Source organism: Cucumis sativus, chromosome 7 (assembly GCF_000004075.3).
Source record: "Cucumis sativus cultivar 9930 chromosome 7, Cucumber_9930_V3, whole genome shotgun sequence".
Lineage (NCBI taxonomy): Eukaryota > Viridiplantae > Streptophyta > Magnoliopsida > Cucurbitales > Cucurbitaceae > Cucumis > Cucumis sativus.
Genome location: NC_026661.2, coordinates 4189706 through 4215577, shown reverse-complemented (window position 1 = coordinate 4215577; position 25872 = coordinate 4189706). Strand labels below are relative to the sequence as shown.

The window sequence follows — 25872 nt, the reverse complement described above, 5'->3', positions numbered from 1 at the left end:
AAACCAAAAGTAAATTTTTATTGAATGCCAACAATTGTGTATTTCTAGATTGAGTAAGTTGCACACACAAATACAAGCACGATTTTATAAAAATATGTTTCAGTTTGAGGTGTTGATCTATTGTATTGATCAAGCTAATTTAACTCAAAAGAAACCTAGCTCGGCTAGCATCCATAGATAGTTAATAACTAAATAAATTTGTGGTTCAAATCTCTCGGTTTGATCGTACTAAAAGAAAGATGAAGTCTCAATTGGTTGATATTTTTTCTCAGGTTCGTGTGCCCAGTCTCCATGCCTTGGGGTCTCCTCCCTCTCCCCTAACCCCACCTCTTGTTCCCTTTTAGATCTGAACATAATTCTTTTGGATCTCAAATAATTTTAGATCTGAAGGACAATAATAGATAAAATTTTGGTAAAAAACTTCTTTTTCAATTTTATCAACTTTTTAACATATGTTTGTTTTTCCATTCTGCTGTTTAATACCCATTTGAAATTTAAATATGTGAGTTTGAATTCATTTTAGACTTTGTCAAACTACATAAAATTAAAGGAAAAAAAGAAACAACTTTTATGTGATGATTATAATTATTATGTGAATGAAGAATCTGCCTCTCTACCCACAAACTGTAGGGGGGAAATTCAAGTTTATCAAGTTAATAATGAAAATTAGTATATTAATCATTATGGTATTTTTATTAAATGGATTAGTTGGAACGATTTTGTATCACAAATGTAATTTATTTATTTTATTCACTTATGAAAATTCACTGTTATAGTCGTTTTTTATCTTTACTTTCGAAGATCAAGTGGTAACGATAGCGATAACGATGTGAAATTGATAATCTTTTAGGTGAAAGGTCTTAAGAGTAATGATCATGACAATATTAGTAATATACCATGTAAGATGTGCTTCGGATGTCAAGTAATCAAATAGGGTTTACTCTTCTTAATACTATTGATGTATTACGTTTTCATTGGAGCAAACACGACTAAAAAATTCAAATCGATATGAGTTAATCAGAATAAATAGAAATAAAGTTTATATGATAAATTCAAATAAGGAAGAAAATGTTTTACAAACTCAAAACTCCACCATGCCTTAGAAACTATGCGAGCAAAAATATTTAAAAAGAGGGAATAGAGAAATGTGTAATTAGCACATAGAAAGGAGAAGGAGTGGAGATCTAGAAGAGGAAAGCAGCGGCGGAGACGGCGGTGAAGAGAGAAGCCGAGACAGCGAAAGTGTTGGTAATAGCATCATTAAAGAGAAGAGCAGGAGCAAGAGCATTGGCCGGAGGGAGTGAGGAAGAAGCGACTGGAGAAGGCGACGGTGAAGGCGAAGGTGAAGACACCGATTTGTGAGAAAGGATAGGGGAATTATGGGGAGAGGGAGAGTGGGAGTGGGGGTGGTGTGATTTCTTGGGCGACGGGGCTGGAGACTGAGCGAAGGTGGAGGTGATGAGGAATAGGGCCGTTAGTGCCATAAGTGTGATGGGGAGGGAAGCCATTGATGGATGTGGAGAGAGAGAGAGGTTGTGAAGTTGGAAGGGAGTTTTGTGAGAGATGTGTATGGGAGTGGGGGATATAAAGGGAGGGAGATAAAGTTGTTTCGGGTGAGAAAGCTCCTCAAACAAATTACTTTCCGTGAATATCGGCTGTAGTTATCTTACGAGAAATATAAGTTAACACAAATAATGAGATAACATGAATAACGATGTAATAAACTTCCTCAACTATTGGTGTATATCTAAATGGTGTGAGTGAGTCATCTACTTCAATGATATGTCAAATGCAAACACTCAGTCGAGTTTTAATCACCAATTGAATTAAAGAGAAGCAAAATTACCAAATCGTCTTTGGGCTACTCTTTCATTTCATTCAACTTTCAACACATATTTTATCGTAAAAGAAATACTTGTTTTAGTTTAAGGTATAATATTCAATAAAGTTGAAAGATTATTGTTAAAATGGATCTACTTTGAACTTAACTCAACTGAAATAAAGTATGTATTAAGAGATCTATGGTTCAAATTTTCACTTATTAAGAATTGGATTGAATTAAATCGAAACCGATCTTAAGAAAAATGGAAAAGGTGAAAAGAAAAAAAATAGTTACCTTCTAAATGAGTTTTGTTTGTTTATTTATTATTTGAATACTCAATGAACATGCGACGAGTTAATAGTATGAATTGTAATTCAAATAAGAATAATACTTCAAATTCCAACCAATCCAACAGTTCCAAATACTTCGAAAATAGAGCGTAACGGTTCAATATGATACCCACTGTACACTTTATTCATACTTTGATTATTCATTATCAACACCTTGATTTAAAGTTTAGGAGTACGTTACTTAATCTACTTGTAACTAGAGTTAATTTCTTAATTGATAGAGTTATATGATAAAACTTTTTCGATAAATGTAAAATGTAGAGAGATTGAAATATTTTTTAAGTGTAAATATTTTGAAAAATGTTTTATTTTTACAATTTCTAATATAAGTTAAAATCTCGTTTTTGTTCATATACTTCGATTCATTTTTTTTAATTTTAGTCTCTACACACCGAGTAAATGGTAAATCAACGGGATATTTTAGTTTGCGTATTTGATATATATAAATATATAGATGGAAAACTTTTATCTTACACCACAATAATTACCAAATTTACATAAATTACCAAAAAAATTATCAATATTAATTTAAATTTACCCAAACATTTCTCCTATTTATATGAATATTATTGTCTTAATTCTCCATCATAAACAAAACCAATCCCCTTCTCAATTACAATGCCTCACTCTCTCCTTCTCAACGCCCTCTTAGCGGCAGCGCTGCTCTTCTCCGCCGCTGCCATATCCCCGTCCCCGTCCCCGTCGCCCACTCCTCCTGCCTCCCTTTCCCCTCCCTGGAGATGGGCTCCCATCACCAAGCCTCCTACCCAACCACCAACGCCGTCCCATGAAACCGAGCCCAGTACTCCACCGCCGTCGCCTACTTCAGTTCCGCCGCCGGCCCATCACGATGAGCCACCAACTGCACAACCAGATTCCCCTTCTCCGTCTCCGACGTGGATTGCCGAACCGCCTTCGGAAGCACTGTCGCCGTCGAAAGCAAAGAGTGATGGGTTTAAGAACAGCTTCTCGATGGTAGGATCGGTGGCTATTGGAGCAATGGCTGCTGCTGCTCTCCTTTGATGGTTTATTATTATCACTTTAGAGTTTCTTTTGTTTAAATATGTTATCAATGTTTGAATTCAAATTGTTCTTCATTTTACATTATTTTGTTCATTTTATCCATCAATTACTTTCTCTATTTTAATTTCATTCACTTCATATTTATTTTTGGTTGCTGAAAATCATCTATATAAAAAATTAATCCCAAATCAAATTATTCAATTTAGTTATGTATTTTCAATCACATTTTCAAATCTAACCTCTCTTAATTATTTGAATTTCTACCTCCAAATAATTTTAAATTATATATATATATATATAAAGCAAAATTTCTAAGGTTTATTAGAAAATCTTTCTATAATTGAATCTTTTCAATTACATATTGAACAAAATCATGTGTACATATATAGAAAGAAATCTTGGGGGACAAATTCTAAAAGCATAAATTTAGTGGTTGAATATCTACAAAGATTTATTTACAAATCTAACTTTATGATTTTAGATTTTTTTTTTCTTCTGAAATGTGGTTGTATTTTCCCTTTTTTGAATTGTAATTAATGTGATTGTTATATGTCCAAAATTTCTTTGCATATATACAACATTGGTTTATATTTAAGGAATTTGGGCTTTCCATTTTACAGCAAATTTGGCTGCCAATGGTTTCAATAAAATGAACCTATAATTGTTTTAATGGTTTTGTTCAAATTTTTTTTATAAAAAAACTTTATATTAATATTAAATATTAAATATTAAAACAACTTAGGGCCATTTGGATCAATTAAGTTGATTAGAGAATAAAGAAATTCAAAAACTCCTATTTTATATTGTATGTTTGGCGTAATTTTGAGTAATTATCAAAAATTAAGTTTTTTTTTAAATGGTTTATCTTTTAAGTTAAACAGTTAAAAATGTTTCAATTACAAAAAAATAATGTCAAGATTTATATTATCGTATGTACAACAAAATGGACATTCATCCTCTAAGTTCGTTATATGATACAAAAATGAATTATATATATATATGATATGAGAAGTCCACCTACACAAACAAAATTACATAAATATATATCCAAAAGAATCCAACTCATACTATATTATTGCTTACCTTTTTATTTGGACTAAATGCAAAAAAGGAATATGTAAAATACTACAATCAATTTCAAATAATTGTTGGAATAATTTGATCAGCTGTTGTGTAGTGTTCATACATAAATACTTTGTTACATAATCAATGAACTATTTTCTTATTTATTATGTAATATGAGTTTTATGAAATGAATTTCACCAAAACTTATTCCATAGACTAATTAATTTGTGTACGAGTATTATGAAAAAATTTATGTAATATATTTGAAAACCGAATCAAATATCACCAAACCGCAACCAAATGTCTCTTCAGCAAATGATCCATTTCTCAGATGGGTTTCATGGATTTAGGCCAAAAAGGTCAGTTTCATATCCCCTTTTTCACTCGAGATTTCACCTTCAAACCTAATCAAAAACCGTCAACACTTATAATCCTAAGTGTACTTCGATGTTGTGGCCAAAATGGTATGCTTTTTAGTTGCTTGAATTTGGATTTAGCAAAAAACGTGCCAACTTAATTAGACTTGATAGAATATCAATCAATGATAAGCATTCACATAAATGTGGATGGATTGATGCTACAAAACTAAGCAGAAAACTTGCTATTGAGGGATGGGATTATAATTTTAATGATACTTCTTTTCCATTTTGGTGTACTTTCATCCTCAGCAGTTAAATGGAAAGTTTGAGCAATCTATATAACTAAATAAATTGAACAAAACCAAAATAAACACAGAATTAAATCTGATACTCATAATCAAACTGTGATATAAACCAATAAAATCAAATAAATATGATAAAACAAATAACTAAATTCCATCGTCGTAAACAAAAACCAATATTAGTCAAGAAAAAAGAATCTAAACAAACAAAGCAGCAGCAAAAAAGATCCCAACACTAACAGCCATTGATCCAGAAACAAGACCAGCGCCGTTTGCTGCCGGAGCAGGCGCCTCAACAGGAGTCCCGGAAATCGAAGACGGCGGAACCGACGGAGCTTCCACAACGGCTGGAGAAGGTGCAGGGGCCGGGGACTTGGGGTGTGAATGATGATGCCCTGCCGTAGCGGAAGAGGCTACCAAAGCGAGCACTAGAAGAAGAACGAGGAAGCTTCTTGAAGCCATTGGGATTATGAGAGAAAGAGTTTGAGAAAAAGAAGAAGAAGAAGAAGAAGATTTGATTTCTGTTTTGTGTTCGGTGAGGAGAAAAGGGGGAAGGGGAAGGGGAAGATATAAAGGAAAAGGGGAAGAGAATGAGCCGTTGGATTTGGCGGAGATCGCGAGGAGAGGGAGGATCGGAGGGTGGTGGATACTGAGAATTTCAAGCGTTAGGAGTTGCAACGGTCGAGTGATCGGACGGCATTGGTTCACTAGCCGTTGGATGAGAATTGATGTCTTGGGCTAATAATACAATTCTGTCTCTTACTCTCTTTTATTTGGGACTTCGTTTCAAATTTTGAAAAACAATGAGGTGATGTTTCTGTACGTTTTTCTTTTTTCTATCCTTTTTAATTTAATTTTCTTTTATTTGATTTCGACTTTGAATTGGGAAAATTACTTTAATCGACAAACTTTTGTTGACTATTTACAAAATAGAGTAAAATATCACTATCGTTGTGTTTAGATAGACCTCGATATATCAAGATACGGATAGTAATAGATAAATTGCAATATTTTGCTATATTTTTTTTAAATAATTTAATTCATTTTATTATATTTGAAATAAAATAGATTGTCACGTCTTTTTTTATTACAATTAGTAATCATAATTGTTGATTATTATAGTTGGGTTACAAACTTTAGAATGTATATTATTTTAATTCACGGGTGTGCTTAAGGTGTAAACTTTTTTAGTTTGGGAAAAAATAGTATACATTGTAACAAAGAATAAAAAGATAATGAAGGTAAAATAGTAAAACAATAGAAAATAGTAGATACTATAACAAATAGTAAATAACATTTTTTAATGTTTATCGTTGCTGATTCTGGAGAGTATAGAACAATATTTATCGTAGGTATTGCAAAGTTAATGTTTTAAAAAAGATAAAAAAAATATGGAGATTCACAAAAATTCAATAATAATGATAAACATGGAAAGGTAGGAAATAGGGCAATAGAAAATTTTCAATAAGGATTAAGAGGTGGAAGGAGGAAGAAAGCAATAAAGATTAGGATATCGTGGAAACTCATAAATATAATGAAGATGATAAAAATGATTAGCATAATCAAAGATGAAATAGAAATTGAAATCTAGTAATTATTTTCTCTTTTAGGTTGTAATTGAACAAGGTTATGAAAATTGATGATTTAAATTAGTTCATCTTAATATCCAACAACAAACACAACTTTCAAAATAATCTCGAATATCGTAACGATTTTTTCTTCGAAACAATTGTGACTATCTAGAAGTAATGTCAGCAATCTACATTTTTCTGGTATCTACAATTTCAAGCGTTCGAAGATTTGGGGTATCTTGAGTCTCAGCCTTCCATCAAGGTGACGATGACACTATTCGTCCACCGATTTGAGCTTATCAAGGATCAAAATTTCTTGCTTTGCATCTAGTAAAGCATGGAGTCAAGAACTCAACATCTTACGGTAACAGTGTAGTTTAAAGTAATGTGTACAAAGAATGGCATGAAACAAAACAATAGCTCTAGTCTTAGTACTAATATTTAGGTAGAGAATTAAGAAATGAAAGCAGGAGAATGGAAGAGGTTAACGAAACAAATGCATCATTCCCAACATAATTCCTTACCAAACTTTGGGTTTGAAAGGCAGAAAAACTAATATACTGAAAAGTATAAGATAATTCCATTAACCACAAACTGAAAGATAATATTTGAACGAATTTCTAGTTTCTATAATTTAGATCCTATAACATTTTTCATCCTGAGATTTGCAAGGAAATAGTCACTATTAATTTGGTATAAGTACAAAAAAAATGTTGTAAGAACCAAAATACAGAGACTAATAATAATATGTTTGAACCTAAGTGATACTGTAAGAATTTAAAACCAATTTCAAATTTTATGCAGACAAATGCCAATTAGTGGTTTGGTAGCAACTTTTTATATTCCCTTTTGTAGCTAATATAATAGAGTTAGCATCCATCAAAAAGTAAGAAATATAAATTTAAGCATAGCAAGGAAGGATACATTCCTCATCTGGGTTCTCGGTAAAATTGGAGTGCAAGGCATTCCCAACACTATCCACTAAAGCTGAGGTCATCATGGATGATTCGATGCACAAAATAGCCGTAATGGCATCGAGCCGGGTAACCTCATTTCTAAACATAAGACGTGCATGTGCTAAAACGTTGGTGGAGAAGAAGCGTTAGAAGAGAGATGAGAATTTGTCAAGAAAACAATGAAAAATAAGACGAACAAACCTTGTGCTAAGCGTATCAAGCTTTCAAGCATGCGTACCGTTGTCCTGGCTGCATGGTTTAAGAATCCAGAATTAGAAGGATAAAATTAGACCAATGTCGTGTTTAGACCATTTTCAAGTGAGACCTGCATTATCCATTGCTGATCTTCTTTGAAGCTGATAATAGTTTGAGATAATTTGTTCAGCCTCCTGAGTAAGCACCGGTCTGAAGTATCCTTTTACGAATTGGATGTATCTACAAAAGGTTTTTAAATTAATATGGTAGTTTAAGCAGTACCTTACAGGTTAGATCACTAATGACAGGGGCCTCAAGTGAAAACAATCATTTTTCTAAAAGAAAACTTTTCATGGATAAAAATGAACAGAGGCTAATGCTCAAAAAGAATAATGAAACAAAAAAACAAAAACAAATATAACCAATACAGAACTTAGAAAAAGTATGCAGCCCAATAATCGAAGACTCAAATGAGAATCACAATAACAAATTAAAAAATCATTACTTTCGAAAGCTTTCCAGTGGAGAATGCGCAATTGTGCAGTGAGAGAAAAAGACAGCTCTACCAATATGCAACACAATAATCTGACAAAGAGGACCAAACATACCACTGAAACTTCGTTTTATATATATAACCACACTGACGAAAGCCCAAATCCTTTAAGGTTTCTACCACTAAAAAATTGAACGACGGACCATCCACTGAAAAGGCCTCCTAAATTATTAAAGAACTCCACAAAAGAGCTACTAATTTCCTTGTGACTACACAGGGAAATGGTGAATCTTTGGCCAAAGTTCTCCCTTTATCTCCTGAGAAAAGCTCAACCATACAACAAAAGCTCTTCTCCTCCAACCATGTCTTGTAGAACATCGGAAAACGACTTTCGCATTCTCTTGGCTTGTAGAACATTACCTTTAGTACTCCAGCCTTGCATTCATTCCTCATAATAAGGAGGCCTCCTGAAATCCAAAAACTTCCACAACAACCCACCAAATCCTTTTGAACACCAAATTGATTTAATGAAAGGAGAAACAAAACCAGGTCGCTTCATTTCCTCCAACAGCCTGCTGACTAAAAGGGAAAGAAATCCTAAAGAGGTTGAAAAATACAAAGATTAACAATAGAAGAGAACTTTGAGGGGATTTGAGAAGACAGAAGAGAGTATCTCACTTCTTAAGGATATTTAGTATCCTGTTGTTGAAACAATGAAATGCAAGCTTCGCCATAGTGCTCTTCATTAAAAGTTTCCTCAATAACGAGATGCAAAGCAGGATTATCACATTCCTCACTACTTATATTAAGGCTACACGTTTGCAAAACCGTAATGAAAATTGATTAATTATAATGGAATTTCATTGATGGATCAATTATAATGAGCTTGAATCACAAACATATTTGGATTGTTTCTTATCACGTTAACTTAAAATTATGAACTTTGTCAAATTTACTGTTACTGCTACCTCTACCTCTGAGGATCAAGCAGTAACAGTAACAATAAAATTGTCAAAATTGATAATTTACAGTTGTAACGGTAACAATAATGGTAGTCATAACGTGATAATGATAACTATAATGGTAAAAGTAACGATGCGACGTAATTCTCAGGTGCAATCGGGTTACGTTATTACATTACAAATTTGGATGTAGGTCTCATGTGTCAATTCAAATGGAGAACTAGTAAACAACACCAAAAGTAATCAAATGGAGCCCACATTTTTTATTCCCATTGATCTATTACATTCAATAGGGTAAACATGGCCTAACATCGTAATCATCACTAGCTTCGGATGAGCAAGGTGAGAACTGCTCATTTACCTTTTAAAAATTCCTTTAGTAAAAGTGACCTTTAAGCCTGGGATGGAGAAGGAAGATTGACAGTTTTCTTCTAAGAAATCTTGGCAAACATCATGATTAACCATTAACTCACATGTGGGATTTTTTTCAAGGGTTATGGGAAGGAAGAGTAATGTTTGAATTTTTGGATACAAAATTCTGATTGGATTCATTTATGACAGCTTTTTTTAACTAGGTGAAGACAAATGAGGCCCGTTTAATGTAAACTTGCCCATTCACCAATAATCAACTCACATCTTGCTCGGAAGACTTGGTACTAAAAATAGAACTGGTATGAGATTAAAGCTGTTAGGACTCCAACTTATTAAAGAATGAAATTACAACAGTAATTATCCCACTGAAATTCAAAAGGTAAACCAAATCTTGTTGTGAAGACACTCGTACCTTCGAAGCATAGTAAGAGGCCAGTTATTTGAAAGATCATTGTCACGCTTTCCCTTTTCTTGTTCGCTCTATAAATGATCATCATTAGACAATTACAAGAACATAAAAGAAAAAAGAAATTGATATCATAATAAAGAGAGCACATTTACCTCATAGAGAATATGAGATGAAACAACTGCATCCCATTCAGGGTTTTTTGTATCCAAAAGCACAAGAACAATATCAAATCTGCTCAATAAGGGACCGGAGAGTGTTGTATTGACAGAGAGAGCTAATCACATTAAGGAAGACCTAATATTGCTTTCCAAAGTAGATACATCGTTGCAAGAACACAAGCATGCATGCACATAATCAAAGGAGGGGATGTTGAAGGTGAAAATAAAAAGAAAATTATAAAAATGTTGAAGTAGAAGTTGTCGATATCGTTAGTACAAATTAATAAGATTTGATATGCTGGAAGGAAATTTGACTTTGAGAACTTCCATAATCTTCAACTACTTTCCTAAAAGACCATTTGATTCTACATTTACACAAGATCATTGAACCCTATGGAGAACTTACAGAATCTTCAAGTGCTTTCCTAAACAACCATTTAAATATTTCCTCAACTTCAAAACACATATCCCCTGCCTGCATTACATATTTCAGCCGCCATTTTTCACTTACTCTGAGACACTTAAATGTAGCATATTCAAATATAAGGCTTTCAATCTCTATTAACAATCACCATAGTGACTTACCAGAGGCCTCATGGTTGATATTCCTACTCTAAGGATAATGAAACAGTTCACGCCTCCAACCTCCCTTTTGCTAAATTCCCATCGACTTTATGACAACCATTTCTTTGCCTAATTTTTGAAGTTTTGAAGAGATTGTGGGAAATTCTGGAAGCATACATCTATTCAAACATAAATGTCAAGGGGTTTTTCTTATAAAGGATTTGAATATATGTTTAACACAAATATTGAGGGGGTTTTCTTGTTAAGGATTCAAATATTTGTTCAAGAATCAGGGGGGTGCGCTTTCTTTGTGAGGATGCAATAGGAAAAATAAAGAGAAAAGTGCATGGAATATAAACAGTTTGTCAAAAAGGTGAAACCAAAGGAAGAATAGTAATTATCACCTCTCCTATAGAGTCTATCATTAACATCCCAGTAACAACCCAATAAGTTAACCCAGCCCCAAATAAATGCAAGTTTGTGTTATTTAGAAACCACACTCTTGGTTGTTAGATTAAACCACAAATAATGTGAAAGTGATACGTTGTTCAGGGTCATACTGTCCTTTAGGATTTGTTGCGCCAAATACTATCGTTCTAGTACTGAGAGTTGTTACAAGACCCGCCTAAAAAAGGTAAACACAAAAGAAAATAGGGTAAGAACGTAGGTGAAAGAAAATATGTAAAATTGCAGATATAGATACTTCTTAATTAAAGTAACTTCGCAGAAACAAACATGCAGGAAGAAGATAACTACAATGCTGGCCTTCTAACTTGAATAAGGTATGGCCGGACAGCAGCTTACAAACAACAAACAGTTGTCATTTATTTGAACATAGATGTTATGCCTGATGCTGACTCTTGCCATTTGCTTACTCTGTTATTTTCTTATCCTACTTCTACGTTCAATTGTTCAGCTTACTTTGTATTTATCAGTTTTCTTGAACAACGTAAGAAGACATTATCAAATACTGTGGATAACTTTCAAGTTAATACTTTACGTAACTCCAATATTTAGACCATTTGTTTGAGAAAAAAAATACCACCCAAAGAAAAAAGTAACAGTATCAAGGAGAAACCAAGCTTTGTGAAAAAAAAGCAGAAAACAACAGAAATGATGATTCATGAAAAAGAAAGAGATGGTTACGAGAACTACAAAAAAAAAAAAAAAATTGGAGCTGCAGGTGGGGCCCAGCTGGTGGTTTTTGTAGGGGTTTGTTAGGGCCAGGGTGTGAAGAATTTGGTTGAGGCTGAAGGATTGGAGAGAATTTTTAGCTCTCTCAAATGTCCTCGAGTAATTTTGTCATTGTTCTTTCTTTTTTTTTTGTTGATCTTTGGATATTTTGATAATCGGACTTAACTACTAGCTAGCATGGGTTGTGAATTTGAATTTTACTTTCACATTATAACGTTCAACAGGGTTGTTATTACTCGGTTTTACTCAGGTCAGAGATTTTAATGCCCAACAGAAACTAATATTAATCCATATCCTAATTAATCAAATTCTAATAATAATCAACTAGTTGTTTAGTTGGTGAGTACAGCTTCAAATATTCAATCATGGTGGCCGCAAAGAAAACAAAGAAGGCCCATGAGAGCATCAACAACACTCACTCTCATCATGAAAAGTGGGAAATACGCCTTGGGATACAAAACCGTCCTCAAGACCTTGATGAACTCTAAAGGTAAGCAGATCATCATTGCCAACAACTGCCCTCCAGTCCGAAAGTCTGAGATCAAATACTATGCAATATTGGCCAAGGTTGGAGTTCACCATTACAATGGAAGCAATGTTGACCTTGGAACTGTTTGTGGCAAATACTACAGAGAATGCTGCCTCAGCATTATCGATCCCGGTGATTCAGATATTATCAAAAGCATGCCCGAAAGTTAGGTTGCAACTTCGTTTTAAGATCATAGAACTTTTATCAGAGTTTCTTCTTGATTCTGGGTTGTACATAGTGACGTGTTTTGCTTGTGAGGCATGATATTATTGAACGAATGGTTTCATTATAAACCCTTTTTTATGTTAAAAATAATAATAATCAACTAAGGATGACCAAAATACCTCAATTTACCCTAATCCTACTACATCACAAATACAGAGAAACTAAACTAGGTCAAATATCTTGTCTTTTTTATTTTCAAATAAACTGAAGTTTAATATATAGTTTTAGGTTTATTTTAAGCTCTCTCCTTCCTTCCAGCCTTTCCCTCATCTTCTGCGTTAGTCTCTCTCCCACTTATCTTATTTAGGTTTGATTCTAGACACTGCAGACAATTTACCAAAATTCACAGATAAAACAATGTGTTCGTCAATCACCCCTTTTTACACTACGTAGCTAAACTAAAGTTTAATATATAGTTTTAGGTTTGTTTTAAGTCCCCTCCTTCCTTTCAACCTTTCCCTCTTTTTTCTTTTTTTTTTTTTTGGTCTCTCTCCCACTTATCTTATTTAGGTTTGATTCTAGACTCTGCAGAAAATTTACCAAAATTCAACGATAATACAATGTGTTAGCCAATTGCCCCTTTTTACACTACAAAATGTTCATCATGTTTATCTCTAGTTGTTCCCTCCTTCCTTTCAACCTTTCCCTCATTTTCTGCTTTGGTCTGTCTCCCGCTTATCTCATTTAAGTTTGATTCTAGACTCTATAGACAATTACCAAAATTCACATATAATACAATGTGTTTGCCAATCGTCCCTTTTTACACTACATAATGTTCATCATGTTTATCTCTAGTTGAAGAAGAAGAAGAAGAGATAATACAATGTGTTTGCCAATTGCCTCTTTTTACACTACATGATGTTCATCATGTTTATCTCTAGTTCAAGAAGAAGATGAACAGATAATACAATGTGTTTGCCAATTGCCCCTTTTTACACTACATAATGTTCATCATGATCATCTCTAGTTCAAGAAGAAGAAGAAGAAAAGATGTTTATCTCTGGTTCCAGCATAGCATGCTCTCAGAATATCAACTTAACCATTTATATTAGAGATAAATAATACCTTTGCCACACTTATAGTCTGTTGCTCCATTGCTTCATGGATCGTGGCTCTGTCATGTTCTCTCATGCTGATAAAAAGGAAAAAAAATGTATCTTAAGTTACAAATAAGAAGAAAATGAACAAGCATCTTGATCCGGGGCTTAAAGTTTTTCAAATCTACTTTTATTTATTTTTTCAAAATGAAATGAATAAATTATTGGAGAAGTTGAGAGTCCCACATTGAAAAAACCAAGGGGACTCATACTTCATATAAGATAGATGGGCTACTCTTCTAATTGTCAATTGGTTTTGAGATGAAACCCCATACTATCAAATTTTAAATTGTTTCAATAAAATTTTAGCATAGTGCACATGTAAGGAATATTAGTCCAATATTAAGGATGCTATTAGTTGAATCAGGTAACTGTTTCTCTTCTCTTTTTTCTTTCTATAAAAAAGGATGTCACTAGAATACTAGATGCGCACATGTCATTTTTTTAAAGAAACAACGGCGTTCATCAAGGAAAAAAGAAAAGAACACAAGAGAATACTCATACAGAAAACCAAACCCCTCTAAAGAAATGGAGTCCAACTATAAACGATATTTCCATAGAGGGGCAAATCCGTCATTTTTTTATGAAAACAATTTTCGTTGAGAAAAATGAAAGAAACAATGAGGATAATACATTGGTCCATCACAGCCACCTGCGGATTTAGTATAGGCCCAGATGGGGCTCCTCAACTTTATTGTTTTTATATAATATGTATAAACAAAATCAATTATTACTTAATATTTGTAGACAGTTTAGTGATAACTATGTGTCAGCCCTCCTTCCAATCAAAGTTCAAGTCTTACTTATGTAGTTTTTTTTCCAGATTTTTATTTTTCCTCTAAGTTACAACTCGAAGCCCCCTGTCAATAAATTTTCTGGATCCGCCACTGATCACAGCCGTTCGACCTCATTGAGAAAAAAAAAAAGCCTACAAAAATGGGAACTTCCTTTACCAAAAAGGACTCCAACTATGTGAAATAATGTCTATAGAATACTTACAAAAAGTTTTTGAAATCAAAGCCTACAGAGAAACATGAAAACAAATGAGGGACCAAATTTCCTAAGGATTCCTTTGCACTCCTCCAAATTGTGGGGATAGTCAGAATTTGGAGATTGGTTTTTGCCGCGAAGTCCAGGCCTCTCAAGGATATTGTAGATCTTCTTTCCTCTTTTAATAAATTTTCTATCAATTTCAACTGCAATCTACAGATTCCTATTAGCATAGACAGGCTAGTCACATATATTTGAAGTTTTTTAAAATTATTTAATAGGTAACATTTTTGTTAGTTGGAGACCCTTCCTATGGGCCTTTTCTGTGGTCATGGTTTTTTATATGTCCTGTATGGCTGTATTCTTCCATTTTTTTTCTTAGTGACATTTGTTGTTTAAAAATTTAATTTCTTTTCTTTCTTTGTAAATTGTATATCCCGTCCCTCATTGTTTCATTGTGCCTTTTCAGGTCCATTGGCTAGTATGTAGGAGCAATGAAATTCAGAGATTTGAGGTCTTCGTATTTGTTAAATAAAACCAGTTTCACCCGTGTAACCCAACATGCAAGTTGTTATTATTATTATTATTTTATGTGAAAAAACCAAACAAAATTTGATTGATGGTATGAAATTACAAAAGGGCGAGTTATAGTATCAAATATCTATGTTTCCAATTGAAAAGAATGCACCTGTCCACTTCATCTATGCAACAAAGTCCTCCATCAGCCAATACAAGTGCCCCAGCCTCCAGCATCCATTCCCCTGTCAGTTCCATGAACATACAAATTTGTTGTTTATGAGGAAGGTGGATGAGATCCAAAAAATTGGCGATCGAATGAAAAAGACTGTCCATCTAAACAAACTTAAAGACTAATAGTGTAGGTTAAATTAGATTACACAGCCAAAGTTGCTATATTAAAATCATCACCCATTCCACTTCTACAAATATTCCAAGACAGATGTACAGCATGATTATGAGAGACAGGGAAACAATATCTTAAGTATATCTTATTTATTAGAAAAAACAAATGACCCCACACATATTGGTTTCATAAGATAAAATTTCATCATCAGAAGAAGACTTCTTCAAGTTCCCACCTTTAGCTTCACTCAAATACACTTGTCATAGCCTCTGGAACTATGTTTCATTTCAAGATAGTAAGGATACGTCAATTGATCAAGTTGGGCAGAAAAACAAAAGGATGATCACAATTGAGGTTTCGAATTTAAACCAAAAGAAGTAATAAGTGTTCTTTATTAGTTTATGTTAAGAGATGTTTTCAAATATAGCAAAATGAGCTAACTTATTTGCAAAATATAGCATTGATCAATGTCTATCTAGCTCTATCACGATCTATTATAGATAGAGAGTAAAAATTTTCTATATTTGTAAATATATTCTACAGTTTTGCTATTTAAAACAATTTCACTTTTAAACTTGATTTTGCAGATCATTCAATATGTATAGAAAGGAAAAAGTTTTGAAAGTTACCTCCATCCTTCACAGCAGCAACAGTTAGCCCAGCGCTAGTGCTTCCTAAACCAGTGGTAATAACAGATCGGTTGCTCAATTTGGCAGCAAATTTCAGGAACTGTGACTTTCCAGTACCTGGCACAGATGAACTCCACACATATTTATAAATATCTAATATTGCATAATGCAGGTTTTCAAGTTTGAATGCTATTTTAATGAAAATTTAGAATTATGCTTCCAAAGAAAAAAATTAGTTATATTTGTTAATAAGCTAATTCAGGCTGTTTCTGTAACTGTAAGTATCAAAAGAAGCACATAGGCCTCAAAATCCTAAAATTTATACCTTCATCTACATCATGTTCACTGATTCTGATTCACATATAATAACACTTCATGAGCCTTAAATTTGAACTTCAATGATAAAAAGTGATTCACGCCCAATCAAGCTATTAACAACCTAACACTTTTCAGTACTAATAATTGCCTGGGATCTTCAACTTTTCATATTAACTTTTTCTCAATCAGTTTCACAGTAAGTGTTGGTGGTCGTGCTTTTAAATTAGAGAAAATGAGAAAGTCCAAATTTCCCCAAATTACCTTGACTCTACATGGTGACAAAATTTCCCCAAATTCTCATAATAACATAATCATTGACTTTCAATAATAGGGAATGTGCAAAAAGTAATGAAGCTATGTATGAAAAGAAATGTTTATCTTTCATTGAGTGAGACAAATATTTGTACAAGTTCTGCCATAGATCCATTACTCTACCACTAAACAATTAGCCTCAGCCTAAAAAGAGAATGAACATACCCTTTTGATTAATGATCCTCGTAAGGTTGAAAAATGGTTCAAAGTGGTCCCTTAGTTAAGTTCACCATTTGTTGACTTAGAAAAGATTCTTTTCGGAGTTCGTATCCCCTGATATTTTGTTAGTGATATATAATTAAATTTTCCTTTAACTAGCTTAAGCTTTTTGGTTGATTTGACGATTTAAAATGGTATTAGAGCAGGTAGTCCAGGGAGGCCTATGTTGAAGCCCTGCATTGTTGTTTCCTCCCAATTAAAATTGATTTCCAACTTGTTGGGTCTGTCAAATATTTCAAACACATAAGTAAGGGGGAGTGTTGGTGATATATAATTAAATTTGCCTTCAACCACTAGCTTAAGTTTTTGGGTTGAATTGGTGATTTAAGACATTTTTATCTATTTTTCATTAATCAACCTAATATCCTTTTTTACAATTAAAAAAAAATGGAATGGCATAGATGTATTTTCCTAAATTTCTCGTTGTACAAAAAAAAAAGGATCTTTAGTAAATGGCTCTCTTAGTTGTGAATAAATACACACCCTTGAAACATAGCTCATAGACTTCCAACCTTTACACACAAAATCAGTATATTATGACTAGAATAAATATAAAGAGGGGAATGAGAATACCAGGATCACCAACCAACAGTAGATGAGATTCACCTCGAACTTTAGTACCAGATATATCCACATGTTGTACACCTCCAATGAGTGTTAAAGCCACTAAAAGTTGAGAAAATGGGACAAATATTGAAATTGATTCAATTTAAGTGCACAGAAATTAAGAATTAGACGTCTGCACTTTTGTTTCTACATTTTTTGGGAAACTGGGGAGGGATGAGGGATGACCTAACTGAATGGATGAAAGAGGACTTATACCTGCAAGTTTTACAGTAAAAAGTCCAAACACTTGAGGGCATATACCTCTTAGAATAGCATTTCTTCCTGGACAACTTCAACCATGTCAGCATGACAAATGAAATAGAACTTCGCGTAAAAAATCCACATTTAAGAACTGAGGACCACAATAGAACAAAAGCATTGAAAACTCTATCATGAAAGGCAATAAATGATCCTTCGAGTACAGGCAACAACCACTGATATAAAATGTAAATAATACATCATATTCCACCTTAGCGGAAGTTAGTTGCACCTTTTAGAGGAGTGTCTTTGAAATCTGACCAGAACTGCGTGAATTGCATAATTATATCATCAGGGATGTCAACCTCGGCCTTTAGTTCATTGGTTCTTCTGCAAAAGTAAAGAAATAAAAATAAGAAGGCATTATTAGACCCCATCAGATTAGGTTGAATACTATTAGGAATTTCACTAGAGGAGTAAGTGGACGCAAGGTTCATGTTTTTTGGAATTTCATTAGAGGAAATTAATGATGAAACATAAGATTGAAAAACCCAGAAGTAACATGGTCAAAAGGTGGGAGACTTCTCACAGAGAATTTTAGGGATTCTATAGCCTGCTAGCCAAACCGCCATTTAGTTTAAAAGATAAGTTAGGGTCACGGAAGTATCTCCCATACCAGTATTGAAAGAAAAGGAAAGGAAAAAGATAATAAAGGGCTGCCTAATATATTTATAATAATACAACTGTACTAATATTAGCACTACAATACTCCACCACAAGATTAGTTAAAAGTAACTAATTAATTAAGTTGTATTTCTACTGAACATGTATAAACAGTGGAAAGTAAAAAAAAAATGAAGAAGTAAATTGCAAAATGATTTTATCACCCTCATCCTCTTCTTGCTAAAATTACACGTACTAAAATAACTTTTTCTTCTCCATTTAGAAAAAAGTAATGACAATGTAAAAGTTTGCAATAGTTTCAATACATAAGATTTAAACTCAAGCACCAAGAAGACAAGAACCAAAAAAAAAAAAAAAAAAACATTTTGATAAGTGCAATTAAAATGTAAGAATGAGCAATGCATTTGTATCTTTCAAAAATACGAAAGTAATGCACTGTCAATTGTATAACAAAATTCTTTAAGCAGTAACCTTCAGAAAAAAGTTGCATGTACCTCACATGATTTGCAATTAGCATTGGATCAAGGTCACACCTAACATCTTTGAGGTCTGGGGACCACTTTGCACTCAATACTCCTGAAACAATAACGTCATCTGTCCCAATAAGAAGAAAACAGTAAGGAACCAATAACCTCATCTTCTATAAACAAACAAATAAATATATAGATATAGATATAGATGCATATACATATATTAAAAAGAAGTGACATACATAAGATTCTTGTAAAGAGAAATATACATTTATATAAGTAGAAAACTCCAGGGCCAAAGTAAGATTTTTAATAAGCTCCTATTACTGACTATCGTTTCTTCTTGATGCCAGTTCTTTTTTTTCTTTTTTCCTTCTTACACAAAGGAAAGATTTTATTGATTTCTGGAAAGGAAACACACGTTGTACAAGATTTACTCATTATAAAGTGCCTAGCAAAGATTTATGTGCTATCAAAAGTGTAGCTGTACTCTTTTTTTTTTTCTTTTTTTTTTTTGAAAAGGAGACAAGCTTCTTTATTATTAATAAACTCAATGTACAAGAGAGCTATACAATGAGAATAATAGGGAAGCCAAGAAAAGAGGGAGAGAAAGAGAGAAAGGATCAGTAGGTGCACTTTTTCTATAAGATATAATTTCATTGACTGAATAAAATATCCAAACAGATACAAAAAGGGCTCATTTCCAGGGTGTACAAAATATTTCTCCAATTTGCAACAAGGAAATTTAAACTATGAACATGAAGAGGGCGTAAAATTTTACACCAAAGTAAAACATGGAAAGCAGCTAACTCAATGACATCTCCAAAGGATCTTTCTTTGTCTTGGAATTTCTCTCTTCCCAAATCTTCCATAAAACAACCTTGATCAAGCTGGACCATAACTGTGTCTTTGTAGATTTGAAAGGTGATCAATGAACATCATTTCGGTCCAGACAAGAGAGAGAAAAGCTAACTAAAAGCTTAAAGCTATTAAGTTTAAGTCAGATTAACTCCTTATATTCTAGACCCCAACAGTATTTAGTGACAAGGATAAGCGAGGTTCTTCTCCTTCCATTGAAAGTTTTATCGTTCCTAATTCTGGCTGCCATAAGTATTTAGTGAAGAAACAAATCTCCAAGTCCAAATGAACTTGAGAGTGAGTTCTTAAGTAGTTGGGATTTAACAAAGGAAGATTGCATGAGATGATAAAAAACTTCCATAGAAATGGGTGCGTAAGCACTTGCATCAAGCAGAACTTTATTTGAAATGTTATCTTCCAGTTATCTCACTACTTCAGGATATTATGTCTTTTCCAAAAGGATCCATAGCCAAACATTGGGATTTTGAGTTGAACTCTTGGGCTATTAATTTTCGTCGGTTATTAAAAGAAGAAGAGATAGCAGAATTTCAGAAGTTGATTAGTAAATTTCACAAGGAGAATTTCTGAGGCACCTGACAAAAGAATTTGGTCCCTAGAGAGTAATGGAAGATTTTTGTTAAAATCTCTCGCAACTCATCTTTCCCCATCTTCACCTTTGGATAATGTGTTGCACATGGCTTTATGGAAACTAATAGTCCAAGAAGAGTTAACGTTCTTGTTTGGGTTTTGTTGTTTGGTCGTTTGAAGATGTCTTCAGTATTGCAGCAGAAATTGCCAGCTAGTTGCCTTTTCCCTTCAGTCTGCCCAATCTGTCTTCAGCATGGAGAAGATCCGTCTCATCTGTTTTTCCTTTGTCTATACTCAGCTAAGTGCTGGGAAAAATTGCTCTCCGCTCTTAACATGTCATGACTCATGGGTTTTTTATGAGTGTAGTGAAACGGTTAGACAGCTTCTAGGAGGGCCTTATTTCAATAAGGCCTCATGGTTATTATGTTGGAATGTGGTAAAATCATTATTGGCAGATTTATGATTTGAAAGAAACCAAAGGACTTTTCATGACAAATCTCTTGGTCGGTTAGATTGTTATGAAGTTGCTCAAAGAAATGCTTCATCGTGGTGCATTCTTGTAAAGGAAATTGATATGTACAGCATCTCAGAGCTAAATCTTAATTGGAGTGCCTTCATTCCAGCAGCCTGACTATGGATTGGTCCCAAGTGGTCTCATATCTCATTTAATGATGTCATTAATCAGATTAGATAGTTCTGTGTATTAAGGATTGCCTCACTTGTTTTTCATGAATATTTATGATACAAAGGTTATTTCTTGGACTCAGTACTTATGTATTTCCTACTTTCTATCGATACGACGAGGACGCTAAGGGGGTGTCAACCTAGTAAAGATTTCAGAGTGTGCCTACCGATCCTTAGGTGCTTTTTGCTCATTGTATAATTCTCTTGTACTATGAGCTTGTCTCACTATTACTAATAAAAGAGACATGTTTCCTTTCAAAACAAAAGAAATTATGTCTTTTCTACAAAATGAATCTGAAAAAAAAAAGAGACTGATGTTCAAAACACACTTACACAATATGTATAGATATATAAAGTACTATAATAAATACAACCTTTAGTATATAAAGCTTCGTATAGTGTAAACATAAAAATTTAAAAAGTAAATGTCAGTTCTCAAAAGAAAAAAAAATGTAAATGTCATCTACTGTTGATCCTACACAAAATGTTTTCTAAAGGCAGGCAGACTCTTGATCTGATTTTTAATTGGAAACAAATCAAATATACATATGGATATTCTAGGACTGCTGAGAGATGAAATTTAGGTAAGTGATGAATGGAATGGGCTGTTCAGGGAGAAAAATAAGACAATGCATCCCTCCATACCTCCAGCTTTAACAAGATCAACAAGGTCATCCTTGAGAATGATTAGAACGGAACGAGGAATGGACCCCACACCCAAAACTTGTGTACTCTCCTGAATTTTTATCTCTTGGTAATCATGACGTACGACAGATCCTTCCAAGCACTCAAAACTTTTCCCTTCACATGGTTTTGACCTCTATGATCAAAGTTAATAAATTAGTCCGATTCACAAAAACTTGCTGTAACCAGAAAAATTATACTAGATAGACAATTGAAAAGACAAGGATCAAATCAAATCTTGAACTCATCAACACAGTAACATGGTGAAATGAATTCATGATACATTACTAATAAATTCCAAACCATAAACCATTTGGATTGGACTAGGAAACAAATGAGATATTCAATAATAGAAAGAAAGAATTAGGAAATGACGTAGTTCCAATTAAATTTAAAACTAAATTATGTTTCTAAATTTAGTAAATGCAGATATGCAGTTACTTTCATTCACATTTTTTTATAATAATTTTTAATATTAATTGTAAAAAATTAAAAAGAAAAAAGTAAATAAATAGTATGTGCTTAGAATGAAAGGACCAGTGGATTGCCAAAACAAAATGCTGAGAGAGAGAAGAAGAAACCTACTGAAAAACCAAGATCGCCTTTCTTAAATCATTAATTGACCCAAAAGCTTAAGTTGGTGGGTTATGTAAACCTAATTATATCAATACTTCAACATCCTCTACTTCCATGAAAGAATGCTAAAACAGGAGACTTTCCAGAATTAAAATCTTTAACCAATATTAATAAACAATAGAACTACTTGAAAATTCTGTCACAAATCCTTGGCTAATCATGTAATGTAACAGTATTTTAGCTCCTAGTACGTGTACCGTAGTACAGCCTACAGGCTGAGTTATTACCGTAATTCAGTTTCTCATAAACCCATACATTGTGGCTAGCTACAAATAGAAAGGGAGGTAAATCTACTTTATGTTAATTAGACCGAGGCGAGGATTTATTAGAACCATTTGGAGCAATATGCTAGTGTGTTGGTTCATATGCATAATACATGGGAGATATGAAATATAAGATAACTTGGCAGGGATGTGGAGCTAATAAAATGAGACAAACGACATGGAATTAGAACACTAAGTACCTGAGAAGGACAAAATGATGGTAACTGTATTGAGTTTCTAGTTTCTAGCTCTGGATAAACTGGAAACCTTCACAGAGAAAAGTAAAACTGTTAAAGAAATAAGAAGAATCTAGAAATGGTGAATACAAACAGGCATGCTAGATTACCTTTACCAACTGGATAATCATAAAATATTTCTATTATATATACACACACACAAAAGAAACAATTTCATTGGTGAATGAAATTTACAAAAGGGATGGATAATCCATGATGATCACAAAAGGCTATCCCAGCTAGAAGAAAGGGAAGTGTAACTATAGAAAAAGTTAAACGAGATCAAAGAACACTTCAAAGGTGTGCCATTTGTCCAACAAAAAAACTCTTTGATTCCACTATTTCCAAATAACTCAAAAGAAGGCCATGTTCATATTTAATAGATTTGGCATCCTTAAAAGGATGCTCAAATAAAGATTAAAATCCAACACTACATTAAAAAGGTTCAGGAATAGAAGTTTACATTAGATTCATCATAAGATTGTTAGTTTCAGCTACCTAATAAATATAAAAAATCAATGACAAAGAGTAGTTAATCATGTAGACCTGCAAGTCTAGCTCCGCTTCCTTAATAAGCCCCATCCATATTGATGGTGACGGATTTAGTATCAATAACGATGGACCACTCAGTGTTGCTCCAATCTTTCATGGTGAAAGAAGACCACCAAGATGGTGATCGGGGAAGGTCTAAGGTGAATCGGTGATGAGAGACTGTTGAAAGGGGAAGGGGGAAAGAAGAGGAGACCACAGTGTTCACAACTATCACATTTATTAGAGCAAAACTGAAATGCAAAGCTACCAAATACCAAATTACTAGAGTGTCTTTTCCTTTCAAAAGATATACCAACATTCTCTCGCCATTCAAGCTAGTTTTGTTGTTAATTCAGAAATAATATTAGCATTACTAATTGAACCCAAGGGCTTGGAAACTTCCCCTCCTCCGTCTCTAAGTTTTTTTAGGGAGGCTGAAATGTAATCGAGATTACAATAAAATATTAAAACCGGTGTTGGAAGGAATCATGAAGCATCGAAACAGTGGGAAAGAAGGTTTGATTGAAAATGGTGGGAAGTGAATATAGTAAGGATACAAACAAGGCCCTAAGGTCTAATCCAAAGTTGGGCTTGGGATTATACCCATTACATTCCAACTTCCTAAACAGGTCCTAACGTCCTTAACCGTTGATAGTATCCTATTCAGAATCAATACAATCGAGAAAGGAGAGGAGAAAATGGTGTGGATCATACAATTGAGGTCCCAAAGATGGTAGAACCAAATCACAACACGGTGAAAACTCGAACCAAAAAGGTGTTGAATGTAAGTAGATACGTAAACGATTAACGAATAAATTTGAAACATAAGTAAAATTCAACTCACTTGTGCTTGCATTTCCGGCAGATATACCACCTCTCACCCTCGTACATCTTAATTGCCCCGGATCGGATTACCGTTCCTTTAAGTGTAAGAAGCACTCCATGATGCTTCACTCTGACAGACCCAATACTAGGAAAAGTCTCTAAAACCAAGCAGAACACAACCACCAATAACTCAATCAAACGAACCCCATCTTTCACAGAAGAGTAATCAACATTTCAGTTATAAAACTCAGAAGCAGATACATACCAGGAAACTCCAGCGGGGAGCCAGTGACATTAATGCGAACATGGATGAAATCTTTTTTAACTCCATTCATAGACCCTTTTGAATCACCCAAAATGATCATCTGTAACCACAACCACAAAAAATAACATCAATAAGTACGAGGAGAGCATAAGTAAGCTTTTGCAAAACTAATTAGATTACAAACATGAGCCCAAACAGCTGCATCGTCAAAAACCCGCAAGTAGTCGGTCGGACGGGAGAAGAGAAGACGAGCAAGAGGTGGGTCGTCGTCCATCAGCTCAGCAAATCTAATGAAAATGAAAAATGCAAATGAGAAAAGAGAGAAAAGAGTTCAGAAGGAAGGAAACGGAATTGCTTACTCCACGAATAAAGGGTAGTGGAGCTTAGGATCAGGGGAGTGAGCAATGGAGCGGAGCTGATCGGAGTGGTGGCGAATAAGAAAGGTAGCAAAGGCCTTGAGGGGACTGGTGGGAGAGTCCTCCATTGATGCCAAGGAGCTGTCCATGACTGACCTCCCTACAACTAGCGGGAGCACGAAGGTGAATTCGGGCGGGAATTACTTTATATAGCATCTCCAGATTTCCTTTTTTTTTTTCTTCTAAAAACTCACCTAATTATAAAAAATAAAAATATTTAAGTGTATTTTAAATCATTTTTAGAAAAAATAGTTTAAACAAAATCGAATTTTTTATAAAAAAAAACAATTCAATTCAAACTATTCTAATTAGCTAAAGAAAATATGATTTCAAAATTTTTAATTTGTTTTTTACTATTTGATTTTATCATTTTTTTATTTTTTGTCACGACGTTTATCATTCTCTTATCGAACACATTGATCTATATTTGAAACACTAATATTCTAGTTCACTTCTTGTCTCAAAAACCAATTTACTTATTAAAGTTTACAAACTAAATCGTCGAGAATGGACAAATCCCTTTGAAGAATTGATTTTCGTTTCAAATGGAGGGCAAAAACATAATCTCGAGATTATGCAATGATCTTCAACAAAGTCATCGAAATATTGATCAACAATGCTTAAACTCAATAACAAATGTTTATGTCTCTATGTTACATTTTAATTATACTACCTGTGAATTTTATATATAGTCGGATAAACGAGTGTAGGTGACAATCTTTTAATAAGTAAATAAATAAAAGACCAAAAAAAAAAACATAAAAGATAAATAACAATTAGCAATAAACCTAAATTAATAATAAACGTCATATTCTTTTTAACAATATCGACATAAGACTTCATCCAAATCGAAGCATTGAAGAGACTTATCAATGCAAATAGGTGAAGTTGTCATTTCTCGTGTTATGTATATTAATATGTGATAAAAGATAAGATGTTATTCTCTAAAAGT

General features: G+C 33.5%; 3 protein-coding genes and 1 pseudogene across 7 annotated transcripts; 2 read left to right on the top strand and 2 right to left on the bottom strand.

Moving 5' to 3' along the window:
* Positions 1-1184: 1184 nt before the first annotated feature.
* On the bottom strand, positions 1185-1508 carry LOC105436237 (classical arabinogalactan protein 10). Its single transcript, XM_011661416.1, has one exon. It carries the CDS (start codon positions 1506-1508, stop codon positions 1185-1187), a length of 324 nt encoding a protein of 107 aa, XP_011659718.1.
* Positions 1509-2790: 1282 nt separating this feature from the next.
* Positions 2791-3195, top strand: LOC105436236 (vegetative cell wall protein gp1). The gene has a single exon (XM_011661415.1). The coding sequence runs from the start codon at positions 2791-2793 to the stop codon at positions 3193-3195; it is 405 nt and encodes a 134-aa protein (XP_011659717.1).
* Positions 3196-6490: 3295 nt separating this feature from the next.
* On the bottom strand, positions 6491-25054 carry LOC101205171 (probable DNA helicase MCM9). 5 transcript variants are annotated; one of them, XM_004137010.3, is made up of 20 exons: positions 24864-25052; positions 24689-24791; positions 24505-24604; positions 24259-24397; positions 22848-22914; positions 21710-21884; positions 18959-19058; positions 18073-18170; positions 17799-17864; positions 17550-17642; positions 16128-16244; positions 15325-15397; positions 13615-13681; positions 11145-11226; positions 10032-10153; positions 9883-9950; positions 7774-7883; positions 7650-7697; positions 7417-7569; positions 6491-6819 (listed from the first exon to the last, which is right to left on the bottom strand). In XM_004137010.3, exons 1-20 carry the CDS (start codon positions 25007-25009, stop codon positions 6767-6769), a joined length of 1980 nt encoding a protein of 659 aa, XP_004137058.2. In that variant the 5' UTR covers positions 25010-25052; the 3' UTR covers positions 6491-6766. The 5 variants fall into 5 exon arrangements, 3 of the variants coding, with proteins under 3 accessions (XP_004137058.2, XP_031744945.1, XP_031744946.1); XM_031889085.1 differs by having other exon boundaries at positions 17844-17864; XM_031889086.1 differs by lacking the exon at positions 17799-17864.
* Positions 12161-12632, top strand: LOC116405191 (annotated as a pseudogene).
* Positions 25055-25872: the final 818 nt, after the last annotated feature.

Coding starts and splice junctions, on each gene's coding strand:
- LOC101205171 (XM_004137010.3), bottom strand. CDS start 25,009: ATGGACAGCTCCTTGGCATCAATGGAGGACTCTCCCACCAGTCCCCTC. Junction 16,245..17,549: donor ACTGTTGGTTGGTGATCCTG/GTATTCTCATTC, acceptor CATCTGTGCCAG/GTACTGGAAAGTCACAGTTC. Junction 7,698..7,773: donor ATCAGCAATGGATAATGCAG/GTCTCACTTGAA, acceptor TAAACCATGCAG/CCAGGACAACGGTACGCATG.
- LOC105436237 (XM_011661416.1), bottom strand. CDS start 1,508: ATGGCTTCCCTCCCCATCACACTTATGGCACTAACGGCCCTATTCCTC.
- LOC105436236 (XM_011661415.1), top strand. CDS start 2,791: ATGCCTCACTCTCTCCTTCTCAACGCCCTCTTAGCGGCAGCGCTGCTC.